General features: G+C 40.7%; 1 protein-coding gene across 3 annotated transcripts in view; it reads left to right on the top strand.

Annotated features, from left to right (window-relative positions):
• Window positions 1-10,876, top strand: part of STK31 (serine/threonine kinase 31) — a 104,302-nt gene extending 93,426 nt beyond the window's left edge. For all 3 annotated transcript variants that reach the window (XM_075827284.1, XM_075827282.1, XM_075827283.1), the window contains 4 exons: window positions 3,531-3,680; window positions 5,203-5,322; window positions 7,974-8,042; window positions 10,531-10,876. In XM_075827284.1, the coding sequence (XP_075683399.1) occupies window positions 3,531-3,680; window positions 5,203-5,322; window positions 7,974-8,042; window positions 10,531-10,698 (507 nt within the window). In that variant the 3' untranslated portion in view covers window positions 10,699-10,876. The remainder of the gene's footprint in view (window positions 1-3,530; window positions 3,681-5,202; window positions 5,323-7,973; window positions 8,043-10,530) is intronic.
• Window positions 10,877-17,928: the final 7,052 nt, after the last annotated feature.

The raw sequence follows: 17,928 nt of genomic DNA, 5'->3' as shown, positions 1-17,928 counted from the left end.
TTGCCTCCCAAAAAAAAAGGAAAACAAGTGATCAAAAAGTCGCATTTACCCCCAAAATGGTAAAAATAATAACGACCGCTCGGCCCGCAAAAAAACAGCCCTCATACCACTACGTCTATGAAAAAATAAAATAAGTTAAGGCTCTAATAAGTCAGGAAAGAAAAATATACAGTTGTGCCGGACCGAGGGGGAACGTTTTTCTGTTTTCAAGTGGCGATTTATCAAGGCCCTAAAATTAGGGAACCAGGAAGAGGTGTGCCCAAACATATCCGCTGGAAGCGAGGGTGCCCGTATTATACCAGGACAACACTTTCCCAGCAAAATTCCCCAAACTGCAAAGGTGCGGAGTGTGGACCAAATGGGAGATAAGTAAGGACACCATTTACCAGTGTGACACCGGCCTGTGCAGAAAGGATTGCTCCACAGCGTAACAAATATTTATGGATTATTTTATTGTTTACCCCATTATTATACCACCTGACTATGCCCCTGATGTACTCTGCCCAGCTTACATGTACCCCCACATTATAAACGGAAACACCAGCAATAATCAAACAATTCTACTACCAAGCAAAATCCACGCTCCAAAAGCTAAATGGCGCTCCTTCCCTTCTGTGCCCTACAGCGTGCCCAAACAGCAATTTACTTCCACATATATGGCACCACCATACCCGGGAGAACCCTTTTAACAATTTTTGTGGTGCGTCTCCAGTGGCACAAGCTGGGCATGACATATTTCCCACTGAAATGTCACATCTAGGGAAAAATTTAAATTTTTACTTTGCACCACCCACAGCGCATTCATTTATGGAAAAGACCTGTGGGTGAAAATTTTCACTACACCCCTTAATAAATGCTTTGAGGGGTGTAGTTTCCAAAATGGGGTCACTTCTCAGCGGTTTCTTTTATTATTTCACAGCAGAACCTCTGCCAATTGTGAACCAATACTTCACATGTCGCCAAATTAGGCCTCAAATTCGCATGGTACTCTTTCACTCCTGAGCCCTGTCGAATGTCCAGGCAAAAGATTAGGGCCACATGTAGGGTGTTTCTAAAACCGGGAAACACAGCATAATAATTATAGAGCTGTCTTGTTATGGTGGCACAAGCTGGGCACCACACATTGGCATATCTATGGAAAAAATACAATTTTCACTCTGCAACATCGAGGGCACACTAATTTCTGAAAAACACCTGCGGGGTTAAAATGCTCACTACACCCCTAGGTGAATACATTGAGGGGTGTAGTTTCCAAAATTGGGTCACTTGTGGGGGGTTTCCACTGTTTTGGTCCCACAGGGGCTTTGTAAATGCGACATAGCGCCCAGAAACCAATCCAGTAAAATCTGCACTCCAAAAGCCAAATGGCACTCCTTCCCTTCTGAGCCCTACTGTGTGCCCAAACAGCAGTTTATGACCACATATCTGGTATTGCCGCACTCAGGAGAAATTGCTTTACAAACGTAGTGGTTCTTTTTTTCTTTTATTTATTGAGAAAATGAAAAATTTGGAGCTAAATCTACGTCTTATTGAAGAAAAAGGATTTTTTTTTTTTTTTTTTTACTGCCGAATCCTAATAAAATCTATGAAACATCTGTGGGGTCAAAATGCTCACTACCTGTAGATGAATTCCTCAAGGGGTGTAGTTTCCAAAATGGGGTCACTTGTGGGAGGTTTCCACTGTTTTGTCCCTTCGGGGGCTTTGCCAATGCGACATGGCCTCCGCAAACCATTCCTGCTAAATTTGAGCTCCAAAAGCCAAATGGCGCTCTTTCCCTTCTAAGCCCTGTCGTGTGCCCAAACAGCCGTTTATGACCACATGTGGGCTGTTGTTTTAATCTGGAGAAATTGCTTTACAAATGTTGCGGTGCTTTTTCTCCTTTAGTCCTTGTGGAAATTAGAAAAAATTAGCTAAACCTGCATTTTCTTTGAAAGAATGTAGATTTTAATTTTCACGGCCTACTTGCAATAATTTCTGCAAAAAACCTGCGCGGTCAAAATGCTCACTATACACCTAGATAATTTTCTTGAGGGGTCCAGTTTCCTAAATGGGGTCACTTTTGGGGGATTTCCACTGTTTTGAAACCGCAAGAGCCCTTCAAACCTGACATGGTGCCTAAAATATTTTCTAATAAAAAGGAGGCCCCAAAATCCACTAGGTGCTCCTTTGCTTGTGAGGCCGGTGCTTGTCGATTAGCACACTAGAGCCACATGTGGGATATTTCTAAAAACTGCAGAATCTGGGCAATAAACATTGAGTTGCATTTCTCTGGTAAAACCTTCTGTGTTAAAAAAAATTTATTTAAAAATGAATTTCTGCAAAAAAAAAAAAAAAAAAGGAAATTTGTCAATTTCACCTCTACATTGCTTTATTTCCTGTGAAACATCTAAAGGGTTAAGAAACTTTCTAAATTGTGTTTTGAATACTTTAAGGGTGAAGTTTTTAAAATGGGGTGACTTATTCAGGGTTTCTAATATATAAAGCCCTCAAAGCCACTTCACAACTGATCTGCCCCCTGTAAAAATAGCCTTTTGAAATTTTCTTGAAAGTGTGAGAAATTGCAGCTAAAGTTCTAAGCCTTGTAACGTCCTAGAAAAATAAAACGATATTCCAAAAATAATGCCTATCTAAAGTAGACATATGGGGGATGTTAATTAGCAACAATTTTGTGTGGTATAACTGCCTGTCTTACAAGCAGATACATTTAAATTTAGAAAAATGCAAATTATTGCAATTTTTCACAAAATGTTGGTATTTTTCACAATTAAATACTGAACGTATCGAGCAAATTTTGCCAGTAACATAAAGTCCAATGTGTCACAAAAAACAATCCTAATCGGTTGGATAGGGGAAAGCATTCCGAAGTTATTACCACATAAAGTGAAACATGTCAGATTTGAAAAATGAAGCTCTGTCTGGAAGCTCAAAAGTGACCAAAGCGGGAAAGGGTTAAGATCTATGAACAGGATCACCTGTTTACACCTCTGAACCAGGGGAAAGAAAGAGACTTTCAAATGCAGCACAGGAGTAAGCAATGGGGCTAGTTAAGGCTATGTTTACACTGAGTTTTTTGCAGGAGTAATATCTGCCTCAAAATTCCGTTTGGAAGTTTGAGGCAGATTTTCCTCTACCTGCACGCCGACTTTCGCGGCGTTTTTCGCCCGCGGCCAGTGAGAGCCGTGGGCATAAAAGACCGCGAATTACGCTTTCTCTGCCTCCCATTTAAGTCAATGGGAAGTCAGAGGCGTAAACGCCCGAAGATGAGGCATGTCGCTTATTTTTCCCGCGAGTCAGTTTTACTGCTCGCGGGAACAAGACGCCGACGCCTCCCATTGAAATCAATGGGAGGCGTTTTTGACGAGTTTTGCGACGCGGTTTCCGCGTCAAAAAACTCAGTGTGAACTTAGACTTAGTGTGCCTGTGTCTCACCACACTCGTTTAGGACATTTTAGTAGAAAGTGGCCAACCCCTTTTAATGTTGACACTGTTACATTAAATGATTTTAACATTTTGTGAAAATACTTTGCAGGAGACTGTGCGAGTGATGAGAGGGGTAGCACAGGGCTTGCATACACTGCATGCCTCCAATATAATTATTGGCTCTCTACATGAAAACAATGTGTTTGCTGTAAATCGTGAGAGGGGCATAGTTGGAGATTTTGACTTCACAAGAGATGCAGTAAGTGAAAGTCCAGTCGTTGTAGTGTTAAGTGCAGTGACTGTTTTACTTCAACATTAATGTATTTGGAAGACTGATGAAATGCAGGATGATCAGATGTCACCTCTTTCCTGGGTGTTAACATCATTGCTTCTTGGTCTAATCATTGTTTCTAGTCCGGATGATTGTCACATTAATTTACTGGTATCAAATCCTGTAGTGTTCAAACGTTTTCTGTGTGGCAAATTGTAGTCAATGTCGAAGTTCAGTGACTAGTGTTCTTGAAATTCTTGTGCTTAAAGTGTGATCTAAAGCTTTTTTTATTGACAGTTTGGGGGATTTTCTTATGGGTATATCTGTTTTGTTATACAGTAAATATAGAACATTAGACGTGTAACTTCTGATACACTGGGTGTTCTTCTTTATTAGACTTTTTAAGTGAAAAAAAATAAGTTTAAAACTTTTTAAGTACAACATTCATGGTTATCTAACCACTTTAACACCATGGCCTCTAATTTGTGCTTATGGCTCAGTGCTTGTCAACTTTAAAGATATGGAGACAAACGCTTTTTAAGACCAAAAAATATCAGCAGAGTTTTGAATCCATTGAGATTTAAAATCCAAATTGGTATTAAAGGGTGGAAATTCAGTTTAAGGGAGAAATGTCGAAGTCTCTGACAACCCCTACTATCAATATAGTAAAACATTGATAAAAATGCAGCCACTTCATGACCGGGGGATTTTTACCCCAAACACTATTTACTGATATTTGATATCTGTTGTTTTAAGGACTATACATATTTTTTTTTTCTTAGGCAGTCCATATTATTTTTAATTTTTTTTTTTCAGATACCCCTTTTTATTAGTTTATAAAATACAAACCGTGATACAGGTCAAGAGGAACAGAATAGTCCTCCACAAAGAGAAAATGGATGAATGAACAATATATCACGTAGTACCATTATACAAACTGAAATAATATTTTTAATACCCAGTCTACCCCAACTACCCACCCTCCCTATCCACCTCCTACCCCCCCCCACCCACATCACCACCTGCTACGTAAAAATTGCCACATAATAAGTAAATAAGTGTTCGTCCATGCAATAGTACCAGAGGGTACCATGCTGTGTAGTTAAAACCATCCTGAATAGCTTTGCGCACTGTTAGAGAATTATTATTTTTTTTCAATAAATATACCCGTTTTTCTAGAAATTACTAAAGGTAACAACAACATTTAAATTATTTTTTTTTGGCCCCTATCCCTAAAATCTAGTCCTAATAAGAAACCCTGCTTCTGTCACTGACAGCCATCTCTCCCCTCCTGCATGCTCGCTTGTGCAGCAGCTAATTCTGTATAATGTTTATGATGTATGTCCTTGCAGAGTTAATTAAATAAAGACTTTGGAGACGTACATCATCTATTAGTGGTCTGGAACTAGTTAATATAACTTTTTATTGGTGAAGCTTTGTTATTCTGATTCAGAGCTCCACATCCCCTGCAAAGAAATAGATTTAAAATATATTTTGATTTCTTTTCTAGGAGCAACGTTGTTCAGCCACTTCTATTTGCTTCCAATTGTTGACTGCTCCTGAACTAAAATTAGGAGAAGCAGCTTCAGCTTCCTCGGATGTGTTTGCCTATGGAATACTTCTCTTATGGGTATGCCTGATTTAAAAAGACGATAATTAAAGTGTAGCTAAACATTTTACAAACTTCTGGCATGTCCTAGTGACATGTCAGAAGTTTGGATTGGTGGGGGTCCGAGTACTGAGACCCCCACCAATCTCTAGAACGAAGCAGCTTAAAGAGGCTCTGTCACCAGATTTTGCAACCCCTATCTGCTATTGCAGCAGATCGGCGCTGCAATGTAGATAAGAGTAACGTTTTTATTTTTAAAAAACGAGCATTTTTGGCCAAGTTATGACCATTTTTGTATTTATGCAAATGAGGCTTGCAAAAGTACAAGTGGGCGTGTTGAAAAGTACAAGTGGGCGTGTATTATGTGCGTACATCGGGGCGTGTTTACTACTTTTACTAGCTGGGCTTTCTGACGAGAAGTATCATCCACTTCTCTTCAGAACGCCCAGCTTCTGGCAGTGCAGACACAGCCGTGTTCTCGAGAGATCACGCTGTGACGTCACTTCCCCAGGTCCTGCATCGTGTCAGACGAGCGAGGACACATCGGCACCAGAGGCTACAGATGATTCTGCAGCAGCATCGGCGTTTGCAGGTAAATCGATGTAGCTACTTACCTGCAAACGCTGATGCTGCTGCAGAATCAACTGGAGCCTCTGGTGCCGATGTGGCCGACACGATGCAGGACCTGTGAGTGACGTCACAGATCTGCACTGCCAGAAGCTGGGCGTTGTGAAGAGAAGTGGATGATACTTCTCGTCAGAACGCCCAGCTAGTAAAAGAAGTAAACACGCCCGATGTACGCACATAATACACGCCCAGTTGTACTTTTACTTTTCAACACGCCCAGTTGTACTTTTGCAAGCCTCATTTGCATAAATACAAAAATGGCCATAACTTGGCCAAAAATGCTCGGTTTTTAAAAATAAAAACGTTACTGTAATCTACATTGCAGCGCCTATCTGCTGCAATAGCAGTTAGGGGTGGCAAAATCTGGTGACAGAGCCTCTTTAAGTGCTTGTGTGGGCGCTGAGCCGCTTTGTGTCTGCTCGGCTTTTTCCGAATTCCGATGTATCGGAGTACGGGCTCATAGACTTTCTATTGAGTCCATACACCGATACATTTATTTCCGGAAACACAAAGTGGCTGAGCGCTCACACGAATGCTTCAGCTGCTTCATTGTAGCGATTGGTGGGAGTCCCAGTGCTCGGACCCCCACCAATCCAAACTTCTGACACGTCACTATGACTACACTTTAAGGTATTAGTGATTTTGATGGTAAAAATTAAAAGAAATCTAATGCACCCATACAATAGTCTTTGTGCACTCTGCACTGATGTCATTGTAGTTCAGTGATCTCCAACCTTATCACCATGAGGCAGCCCTGAAAAATGTTTCCATACAAGTACAGTTTTTCTGTAGAAAACAGACCGAACAAAGATAATAGTCTACAAATATGCCTGGCCATAGATAAGTGAATTCAGACGTCCGATTTCTGAAGGACTTAGTGCTAGAGGTTGGTCTGTGAAGATTGTTGTTCTGGATGACCACGCCATTCATTAAAACAACCAAACGCTGATCGATCTCTACCATTATGTCTGGCCTGGACTTCTATTGATGGGATGTAGATGTGTAGTTTGCTATAATTGAATTTCCAAAGACTACACCTGACAGTGACAAAGACCAAAGCAAGAACATTTCCACAGATCTGCCTTCAGTAGGCAAAGAAGCTTCAACAGCTGGCAGAAAATGGTCTAAATCAAACTTTTTTAGCCCTCTCTAAATATTTCCCATTTTAATCCTACAACTTTGTATGTGTATGGTTAAATTGGAAAGATTTTTGTAAAGACAATTATTGAGCTCTTGCAAGACATAAATCTATTTCCCACCCTGGAGAGGAGTCAAGTCGGAGGGGTAAAGTCTTGGATTCTCATGCAATAATTATCTCAGCATTTGTGCCATTATCTAAAAGAATTTTTGTCACTGAATTGTTTTCATCTAATCATAATCTAATATTTTGCCATTTAGCCATCTAAACGAAATTCGATCAAGAAAATTCTCTAAAGGAAACATTAAAGGTGCCCATACACATAAGAGGAATGTTGGTGGAGCCCAGTGATTTCAACGCTGACTATCTTATGTGTATGTGAGCCTGATCTTTTGCTTCCACAGAACATAAGCCGCTGCTAAAGGTGTCTGTCAGCGGCCTCTTCCCCTTTCTCCATTGAAATAGATGTATGCTTGGCCAATCAGATATTGCATGTATATGGTTTAGTCGGGAGAAATAGCTGTTGGCCAAACAAGTGTTCTGCCGACAGTTATTTAAGGTTTATGGACAGCTTAAGATAATTGTTTGAGAATCAAAGCAATCCAAGTCTATTTCACCTCCAATTTGACCCCATAGGATTTTCCATCCTGACCTGAATAGTCCTTATAATATGATTGGATGTCGCCCATACCTGTTACGATAAACCACTTACAATCTGCAGACATTTATCTTTGTCTAAACGGTTCTCAGAAAATCTTCGCAAATATTCCAGTTATAAATGTAATTAGACTTCAAAATGAGTAGTCTTTTAATTTACTTTTTTACACTTCGTTTATAAAAATATTTTTCCAGGTGGAGATCTCACCCATTTGTCTAACTGTTTAAAGCATTTTATTTTGTTTTTCAGCTCTGCTTAGGGAGCAAAAATATTACATACAAATCTGATGGAACTCCTGATCTTAAGAAATGTGACTTGGTATGTTGTCCATTAATTTTCTAAGTATTTTCAAGTATTGTGACTATTACATGCTTACTTCTAGAAACATCATAAAAGAGCCTTTCTGAAATGTTAAAACCAATCCCATCTGAATTTGATTATTTTTTTACTTTCCCAAGTGACAGAATAGCAAGGTCAAGAATTTGTGACCCCTGTGCTGCCGGAGTACCTTTTGTGGCAGCTTTATTATTACTTGGTTACAACTCCTGTATTTCTATGGCTCTGTACACTGAAGTCATGGTTCTGTTCCATCAGGTTTCCATCTACCCTGATGGCCAGGATATAGTAGTCTGTTGTGCTATTGTGCACTGCAAAAAAACAACAAAACCTGAAATACAAGTTGATGGTATCCATTAAAAAATAGATCTGTTATACCAGTCATTGTCCATCCTATTCGTCATTAGAACCCATAGCACCGGTGTGAAAGAAGCCTTAAACCCTTGTAGCATTATCACGTAACTGTACGTGACAGGCGTTAAGGGGTTGAATGGAGCGGGCTCACGGGCTGATCCCGTTCCATACTGAATGGGTGTCGACTGTATGCTACATCCGACACCTCACTGCAATGAGCGGAATCAAAGATCACTTTGATTCTGCTCGTTTAACCCCTTAGATGCCGCAGTCAATAGCAGGTACAAGGTCGCGGGGTGACAATGAAGGCCCCCAGGTCTGCCGTCTTTGTGCTCCTATTAAGGATATGTCATAAATGTCAGATAGATGTGGGTCCCACCTCTGGGACCCGCACCTATCTCTAGAATAGGGCCCCCCTAAACCCTGTCCTAACTTACCCGGCTCTGCTGTCTCCTGGCCACTTCCTGGTTAGGTTGTCTGGAGTTACGGAAACAGCCGGGTGCTCGCTGAGCTACGCTGTTTCCATAACTCTCATAGAAGGGAATAGACGTTACGGAAACAGCATAGCACCGCATTCTACGTGGTTTCCAGAACTCGGTAGCTACGAATATAGCGTACATGGTCGAGTTATGGAAATAGTGTAACTTGCAGAGCTACGTGTTTGCGTAACTCCCATAGAACTGAATAGTAGTTACGGAAACAGCGTAGCATGCTATGCTGCTTCTGTAACTGACATTCACTACTATGGAAACAGCGTAGCTCAGCGAGTTACGCTGTTTCCGTAACTCATCCATGTATTGCAGTGTATTGTACCAGCTATCTAATGATCGCTGGTTCAAGTCCCCTAGGGGAAGTAATAAAATGTGTAAAAAAAAAATGTTAGATACGTTTTCAGGAGTGTAAAAAAATAAATATTAAAAGTTAAAAAAATTCCCCATGCACAATGTAAAAATAATTGGTATCGCTGTGTCCGTAAAAGTCTGAAGATATTACAATATAGCATTATCTGACTTGCACGGTGATCGGCGTAAACAAAATGAAAACCCCAGAATTGTTGTTTTTTGGTCACCATAGCGCTAAAAAGAATTAAATAAAAAGTAATGAAAAAAATCGTATGTACCAAAAAATGGTGCTAATAAAAACTACAGCTCGTCCCGCAAAAAATAAGCCCTCACACCGCTCAAACGATGAAAAAATATAAACGTTATGGCTCTGAGAATGTGGTGAAACCGAACAAATAATTTTTTTTTAACCAGTAGTTGTTTTTTTGTAAAAGTAGTAAAATATGAAATTTTTTCCTATTTTCTGTTGTCTAAAACCTGGGTGCGTCTTATAATAAGGTGCGTCTTTTATAGTCCGAAAAATAAGGTATGTGTCAAATACAATGTGTCACGGATGGACTGTATATTCCAGGAGCCAGTTGGAATTACTCCAAAGAAAGTCGGATTAAGTTTGTAAAGTGGCTCCGCAAGAAGTTTTTTGGACTTAAACAGTTTTCCGAGTTTTAAAAATAGAGCTGTATTGACTTTGATAGTAAAATAATAAACTTTCCCACCTTATCAATTTTGCACTGTTCCTGCAGTTTCTGCCTCAATTGATCAAAAATAGAAAAATATTGGTCCGCTCACCATGCACCTGATATTTCGTAGACACAAAGCTTGAAAACCAATACGGTGCTCTTGGACAAATGCCCTTCCTAGGAAAAAAAAAAAAGTTTTTTTGCTTGTTTTAATCTGATGAAATAAACATGAATAAACCTTTTTGTTTTTATATCGGATCAAGTGCTGGACGTTCTCTTCTCTATTTTCTACATCTCAATGACCACGTGGTGATGTGTTGTTCGTACTGACATCACTTGACCACAGTGAAACATCACAATGGGGGGTTAGAGATTGTTCGTTACGGTCAGGTAATGTCGTGATTATTGACAAAACTTCATGGCATAGGATTGTGAGCAGAGCGCTCCAGGAAAACCCCTTTACGTGGATGACCAGCAATAAATTGGGGTGCCAGCAGTGCAAATTTCTGCGCACTTTCACAATCTGACTTCAATTTGTCCAGCCCGCAATATGTCATATGTAATGTGCTATTTTTCTCCTTTTATAATTTATTCCAGGAATCCAAAGCGGAGGCTCTCCTGTCTTGTTTAGTATGTTGTGGAGACCGTATGCAGGCTGAGCAGATCAAAAGTCATGAATATTTTCAGATTACTGAAGCGGAATTTACACCTTTGCCAAATGATGATGAAAAGACTGATGACGATACACCAGCAGACTTTGCTTAATTTAACTGTTTACATCAGGACCAAGTACAGAACATCTGTCCAGACAACTGTTGTTTAGCTGCCTTATTAGTACTCTTATTAGAAGTATCGTTTGCTGTTTGTTTTCATTTTAAGTTTGTTTGTGCAGAGAGACTGAGAATTTTCATTTACCTTCATGCCATAAATTCTCTGAAATCTGTTTTCTTGTATTTGTTTTCTTTGATATTTTATGGAAGCAATATTTATATCCATTGGTAGGATACTATAGTTTGAAAGAAAATTTTGTTAGAGCGGTTAAATAGATTACCTTGTTAAAGTGTATGTTCCACTTTAAACACCATTTTACCTTTGGCATAAAATTCATCTACATTAGTTTTTTGTTTTTTTACGCTGCTTTACCTATACAGAACTATTACTTTTCACTGCTGAAAGTTTGCAATAATTGTATCCCGTGTAAGCAATCCTCCCCTAGTCTCCATACTACGTACACTAATAGATCATGACAAATTAGAACAGGAGTGAGATTTTCGGTGCTGCTGTTGTGTTTATCACACAAATAATTGCTTAGACTAGACACAACTGTACAAACTCTCAGCTGTGTGTTTTAGTAAAGTATAAGGGCTGTACCTGGTTTCCATGTTCAGGCTGCAAACCAGAATCTACCCATTTACTGACAGAAAATGGAGATCTTGAAAAGAGTGAATGTTTAAAACAAAGTATACCTATATAAAAGAAAAGAATAAATGTTGGCACTGTAATTTGCACCAATAATTACTACCAAAACCTTCCTGTAATTTGATTTTAATAATAATAGCCCACTTTACTATGTAGAACTACTTAGTTCAAACACATTGGTAGATTTTTCATGCTTGATTCAGCTGCTGCCACAGCATCTTTACTGGGTTCAAGTCAGGGCTTTGATTAGGTCCATACAAAACTTTTCCAGGCTTTATAAAAAATTACATTTGAGCTGCATATGGCATTGGACAGCAGTCACATACTGTAGGTCCATACCCCAATTCAGCTTCCTGTGGCTAGAAAGCAACCCCACACTACTGCTCTGTATGAGCTTATTTTAGAATGTCTTAAGCCAGATATAATTATTTGGCGAAAAACTGTTCCATGTAAAATCCTTTTAAAAGGGGGCACTCTCCAGGGGACACAAGCCTTCTTTATTGTAAGAACTGCGAATCTGTGGAATAGTGCAGAACTAGTAGATGGCTTCAGAAAAGGCTTAGATAATTTCTTAGAACAAAATCATTTCAGCACCTATGTAAATGCTTAGAATTGTTGTTTGAATTCTGATCCAGTCTGATCACTGCCCTAAGAAGGAAAAAATTTTCTCCTGATCCAGATTGGTTCATGTTTTATGTGTGTTTTACGTTCCTCTGGATCCATAGGGGTAAAACACACCCAGTTATTCATTAAGAAACTCAGCATAAAGCTAATATAGGTCATAACTCTGTCAAATATGATGGTTTTTCTAAATAAAAAACACTGCTGTAATCTACATTACAGCGCAGATCACATCATGTATAATATAGGCCACTTATAATGTGGTGACAGAGCCTCTTTAATTGTCGACCAAGGAAGCCTGCAGACTGCCACTGAAGTGTCAAGGTTAGCAGTGAGGGGTAATATAGAGAAGGGAGCCAGACTGGGGTCTTATAAAAAGGGGAGTCATAATGAGATGAGGGGGATCCATGCTGGTGTACTGTATAAGAATAAGAAGTGAGCTTTGCAGGGGACTAGAAATGAGAGGGGAGCTATGCTGATGTACTGTATTGTAGAAGTGAGAAGGGAGCCATTCTTTGGACTAAGAATCAGAAGAGAGCCATGCTGGGGACCAGTAATGAAAAAGGAGCTAGGCATAGGGCCAGGAATTAGAGGGGAGCCATACTTGTTACAAAGAATGAGAGGGGAGCTATACTTGGAACCAAGAATGAGAGGAGAGCCATGTTGTGGAATAAGAATGAGAGGAGAACCATGCTGGGACCAGGAATGAGGGGAGCAATGTCGGGGACTAGGAATGAAAGAGAAGCCTGGAGACCAAGATGGAAACATGCTGTGCAACATGATTTAGAGGGGTGACCTACTGAGGACAAAAAATTAAGCACCCATCTTATACTGGGAAAGGGCGGGGTCACCATGGGGACTGCAAAAGAGGGAGTCACCTATGGTTATGTGCATGGGCTGGAGCGACTTGTGTACCGTACTATGGCTGTTTTATTAGTCCTAGTCTGGGCCTGGTTCTGTGCGATGTGCTGATGTGATGCAAAGCACTGCTGCTATCAAAACCTTCAATACCTACACTAGTCCACAACAGGTTACAGTGTAGGAGAACTTGCATTCTGTACTACCAGAGAACTTGTCATTAAACACATGATAAAAAAAACATGATTTTGGGCTCTTTCACCATCGTTTGTTTGTGTGCTGTACATGCTTGCTAACTACAGAAGACACCTGAATTCCGTGTACTTTTTTAATTCACTGTGTGTAGAGAAATTCTCCAGTGGTAATTAATGGGTGAATGCACACAAATATTTAAAAAAATAAATAATTGTGATAATGTATAGAGGGACTTGAACATGCGAATGTTTGAGCGCTTACATAATCTGCAGCACTCGGGTGGAACTAGGAAAGACTGGGCCCCATAGCAAACTTTTGACTTGGCCACCCCTCCCCAGCAACCAACTTCCCCCGCCCTCCCAACAATGAACATTTATCACTTAAAACACAAGAAAAACCGGAGTACGAAGCCATGTTTATAAAGGTAACAAATTTTATTAAATCACATAAAAAAACATTTTAAAAAGGTACAAGATAAATGGAGAGACTCTATAATGTATTACAAGGAAAACCAGGGATGTAGATCATCCATATAGAGATACTATGATCATAGTATCTCTATATGGATGATCTACATCCCTGGTTTTCCTTGTAATACATTATAGAGTCTCTCCATTTATCTTGTACCTTTTTAAAATGTTTGTTTTATTTTATGTGATTTAATAAAATTAGTTACCTTTATAAACATGGCTTCGTACTCCGGTTTTTCTTGTCTGTTTTAAGTATTTAGTTTGGAGTTGCCTTTGTACTAAGTGGGAGGGTGTTCCTTTGGGATAATCCATGGCCCATTATTATACTGCATTAGGAGTTGTATATTTATAATGAACATTTATCAGTTCTATGTGCAATTTAAAAATACAGCTAGACCACCAGTGTACCCTTATTAACCTTTGTTACAATTTTCATAACCCTCTAACTAAAGTTAAGCACAGTTATTATAACATTTATTACTTAATTGGCATAGTAGTTATTAAAAAAAACAGACCCGTAACTTAAAGCACCGAGACACAACCCTTTAGATAGTGCCACACAGCCCCCTTGCAGATAGTGAAACACAGCCCCCTTGCAGATGGTGCCACACAACCCCCTTGCAGATGGTGCCACACAACCCCCTTGTAGGTGGTGCCACACAACCCCCTTGTAGGTGGTGCCACACAACCCCCTTGTAGGTGGTGCCACACAATCCCCTTGTAGGTGGTGCCACACAACCCCCTTGCAGATGGTGCCACACAACCCCCTTGCAGATGGTGCCACACAGCCCCCTTGCAGATGGTGCCACACAGCCCCCTTGCAGATGGTGCCACACAGCCCCCTTGCAGATGGTGCCACACAGCCCCCTTGCAGATGGTGCCACCCAGCCCCCTTGCAGATGGTGCCACCCAGCCCCCTTGCAGATGGTGCCACACAGGCCCCTTTGAAGGTGGTGCCACACTCCCCCCCCCCCCCTTGCAGGTGGTGCCACACACAACCCCCCATGTAGATGTTGCCACACACAACCCTCCTTGTAGATGTTGCCACACTCAACCCCCCTTGTAGATGTTGCCACACGCAACCCCCCCTTGTAGATGTTGCCACACGCAACCCGCCCTTGTAGATGTTGCCACACGCAACCCCCCCCCCCTTGTAGATGTTGCCACACGCAACCCCCCCCCTTGTAGATGTTGCCACACGCAACCCCCCCTTGTAGATGTTGCCACACGCAACCCCCCCTTGTAGATGTTGCCACACGCAACCCCCCCTTGTAGATGTTGCCACACGCAACCCCCCCTTGTAGATGTTGCCACACGCAACCCCCCCTTGTAGATGTTGCCACACGCAACCCCCCCCTTGTAGATGTTGCCACACGCAACCCCCCCTTGTAGATGTTGCCACACGCAACCCCCCCCTTGTAGATGTTGCCACACGCAACCCCCCCCTTGTAGATGTTGCCACACGCAACCCCCCCTTGTAGATCTTGCCACACGCAACCCCCCCTTGTAGATGTTGCCACACGCAACCCCCCCTTGTAGATGTTGCCACACGCAACCCCCCCTTGTAGATGTTGCCACACGCAACCCCCCTTGTAGATGTTGCCACACGCAACCCCTCATTTATGCCGCTGTACTTCTCACCGTTTCCGTAAATGTATGGTGCGGGTACTGAAGCAATACTGGGGAATATCTTGAGAGCTGCTTCTATGGATAACTGTATCATGCAGTTTTAATGCTGTGGTTTTCAAGTTTATTAAAGTGTTATGTAGTGGTTCTTGATTTTGACCACCAGGTGTCATCATATCACTTATAGAGCATTATTACCTTAGACGCAGCAAGCTATTTCCATACACTCTTCACATACAGAAAAAGTTGTGCAATCATCGTTGATTCGGTGTTGCATGCGTTATTTCAATCTAACCGACGAAATGAAGATTTAAATAAACAAACAAATACAGAAAAAAAACACCCTATTCAATACACACCCTGTGATCATCTGACTATAACCTGAGATGTTGCAGACACCTCGTTTGGACATGTGATACATTTGGACGCTTGTAGGAACCAGGGCTCAGAGTTATTTTGGGTTGTAATTTATATTCTATTTAGACTTTTTTTTTAAAACAAAATTTAGATTTTGTCCCCCACGAAAGCACTACCTGGAGATTGACCATTCTGAGGGCCATTCTCCGCTCTCCTGTGAACCCTTGAGGTTAATGCTGAACGGGGACGATAATATCCTCACTGGTTGTCGTCTGTTGGTACTAGCTGTAGTAATTGCAGACGCAGTAATTGGACATCGCTTTGTGCGTCAAATTGGCGCTTTGAAAGTAATGTCTGCCACCTCAGGAAGTGATGACAGACGCACTCTGAAGACTGGGGAAGCTTGAAATTGACAGGTCTGCTACTGTCCAGTGCTTCTAATCTTATGTCTGCATACTTCAGATGTTGGGATTCTGTTGGATGCAGTATGTTTTTGCCAGGTCAGGAGGGGAGAACACTCGCTAGAATGGAGCAGAGCAGATCACGGTCTCCTGTGAATACCCACCAGGGGAGAGGTCTTATTTTATATTTATGTCATACATCCTAGGTTGGGGCTGTATATAATCTCCTGTATATGATGGATCTCACAGACCTAGGTCTGACAGCAAGAAGATGCGATGCAAATGCGCTGTGTACATTAAGAAACTTCCTCAGTCATAAAAAACAACTATACAAGACTTGTGTAATGAAGGTTGTAGAAGAGGAACCACCATAAGCTATGGATACATTTTTGTATTTTGATGAATTTAGGTAATTTCCCAACCGGAATCGGGTCCTAGTTCTCATTCAAAAAAGGGAGCTAGGGTCTAGGTTATTTGCTCCTCAGATTCTGGAAGTGAAGAGGAGAGGTTTACGGATTCTAAAATTCCTGAAAAAGAGGGGTTAATAACATCCAAGAATGAAGAGGTAGACATGGACAAAAAATACTGTTTCTCTTTAGCGAATATGGATTTCCTTCTTAAGACAGGGGTACTAGTAGGTAGACGAGGATTGTAAACCCCGTACTGTGCAGGACGAGATGTTTGGGGGTCTGAGGTACAAGAAACTACGTGTTTTCTTTAAATTTTAACATTAAAGAATAAATATAAATAAATGGCAAGATCCAAAAAAAAGTCACGGAGGGGAATTTATCCTTTCTACTCCAGTATTCAAGCAAAGAAAAGTTTGCATATGTCTCAAAAGTTGCAACTTTCAAACATTTGATACTTTTGAGGCATTTGTGCTGCTTATACCACTTTACAAAAAATTGGACAGATTGAAATGGGATGGGGCCTTCAACAGCTTGACAAATTCACTATATTTTATGCCAGAAATTGGCGTAAATTATAGTGCAAGCTACTCTACCTCTACTCTACTGCAGCTCGTGGCTTTTAATAAATTAGGTGCATTTTACTCCAGCGCTCTTTAAATTAACACTTGCGTCTGAAACGGCAGTCTTAATCCGTCCTCCCCTTGGTGTTTCCAAAGAATTCAAAAATTATCTACTGTTTGATCCTGATGACACAAAGACATGGGATAAGGTACCTAAGATAAATATTCAGGTGGCAAAAGTTGTTAGAAAAACCTCTCACTCCTTTGAGGACTCTTCACAATTAATTGATCCTACAGAAAGGAAAGCTGGATCTTTTACTGAAAAATCCTGGAATTCATCAATGAGCATCCTAAAAATTAATATTGCTGCACCTTCTGAAGCCAGGTCAATGTATATTTGGATAAATGAGTTAGAGTGTCATCTAAAGAATAAAACACCTAGACACAATAGAGACCATATAATTGAGACCATTCCCTTTTTAAGGTCAGTCACAGGGTTTTTGGCAGACTCTTATACTGAAACTGTCTATTTTGGGGCTTGTGATGAAGTACTATCTAACGCCACTAGAAGAGCATTGGGGTTGAAATCCTGGACTTGGGATAATGTGTGCAAAAATAAACTGTTCTATCAATTTTAATGGAGAGTATGGTTTTGGGCCTGTCTTTGGCAAGATTTTATAAAGCCGTAGATGAGAAGGGCCTCCCTGAGGAAAGAATATTTTAAAAGAATCAGCCCTTTTGGCCTCCTAGGGTACAAAATCAGGAACAACCCAAATGATAACAACATGCCGGGAAATAAACAGTTACGCCAGAGTAGGGGGAAGACCAAAGCATTTTTTTCCAGCTTGGGAACATCTAACCCGCAACAAATGGGTTCTCGATTGTACAGAAAGGTTACAGAATAAAGTTATGTCTCTTCTCCCGCAAAGATTTCTGATAAGTCATCCTGCAATATTTCTTCAAATAAAAATTATTCAGGGTAGAATCTCTTCTATCAGCAAGGACAGTTGTTTCAGTTCCAATATAACAACAAGGAAAGGGACATTACTCCAATCTATTTCTTAACGGGACTTATCGC

The sequence above is a fragment of the Rhinoderma darwinii genome, chromosome 5, assembly GCF_050947455.1.
Source record: "Rhinoderma darwinii isolate aRhiDar2 chromosome 5, aRhiDar2.hap1, whole genome shotgun sequence".
In the NCBI taxonomy this organism is placed as follows: Eukaryota; Metazoa; Chordata; class Amphibia; order Anura; family Rhinodermatidae; genus Rhinoderma; species Rhinoderma darwinii.
Note: the sequence above shows the minus strand (reverse complement) of the source record. Positions and strands in the feature narration are given on the sequence as shown.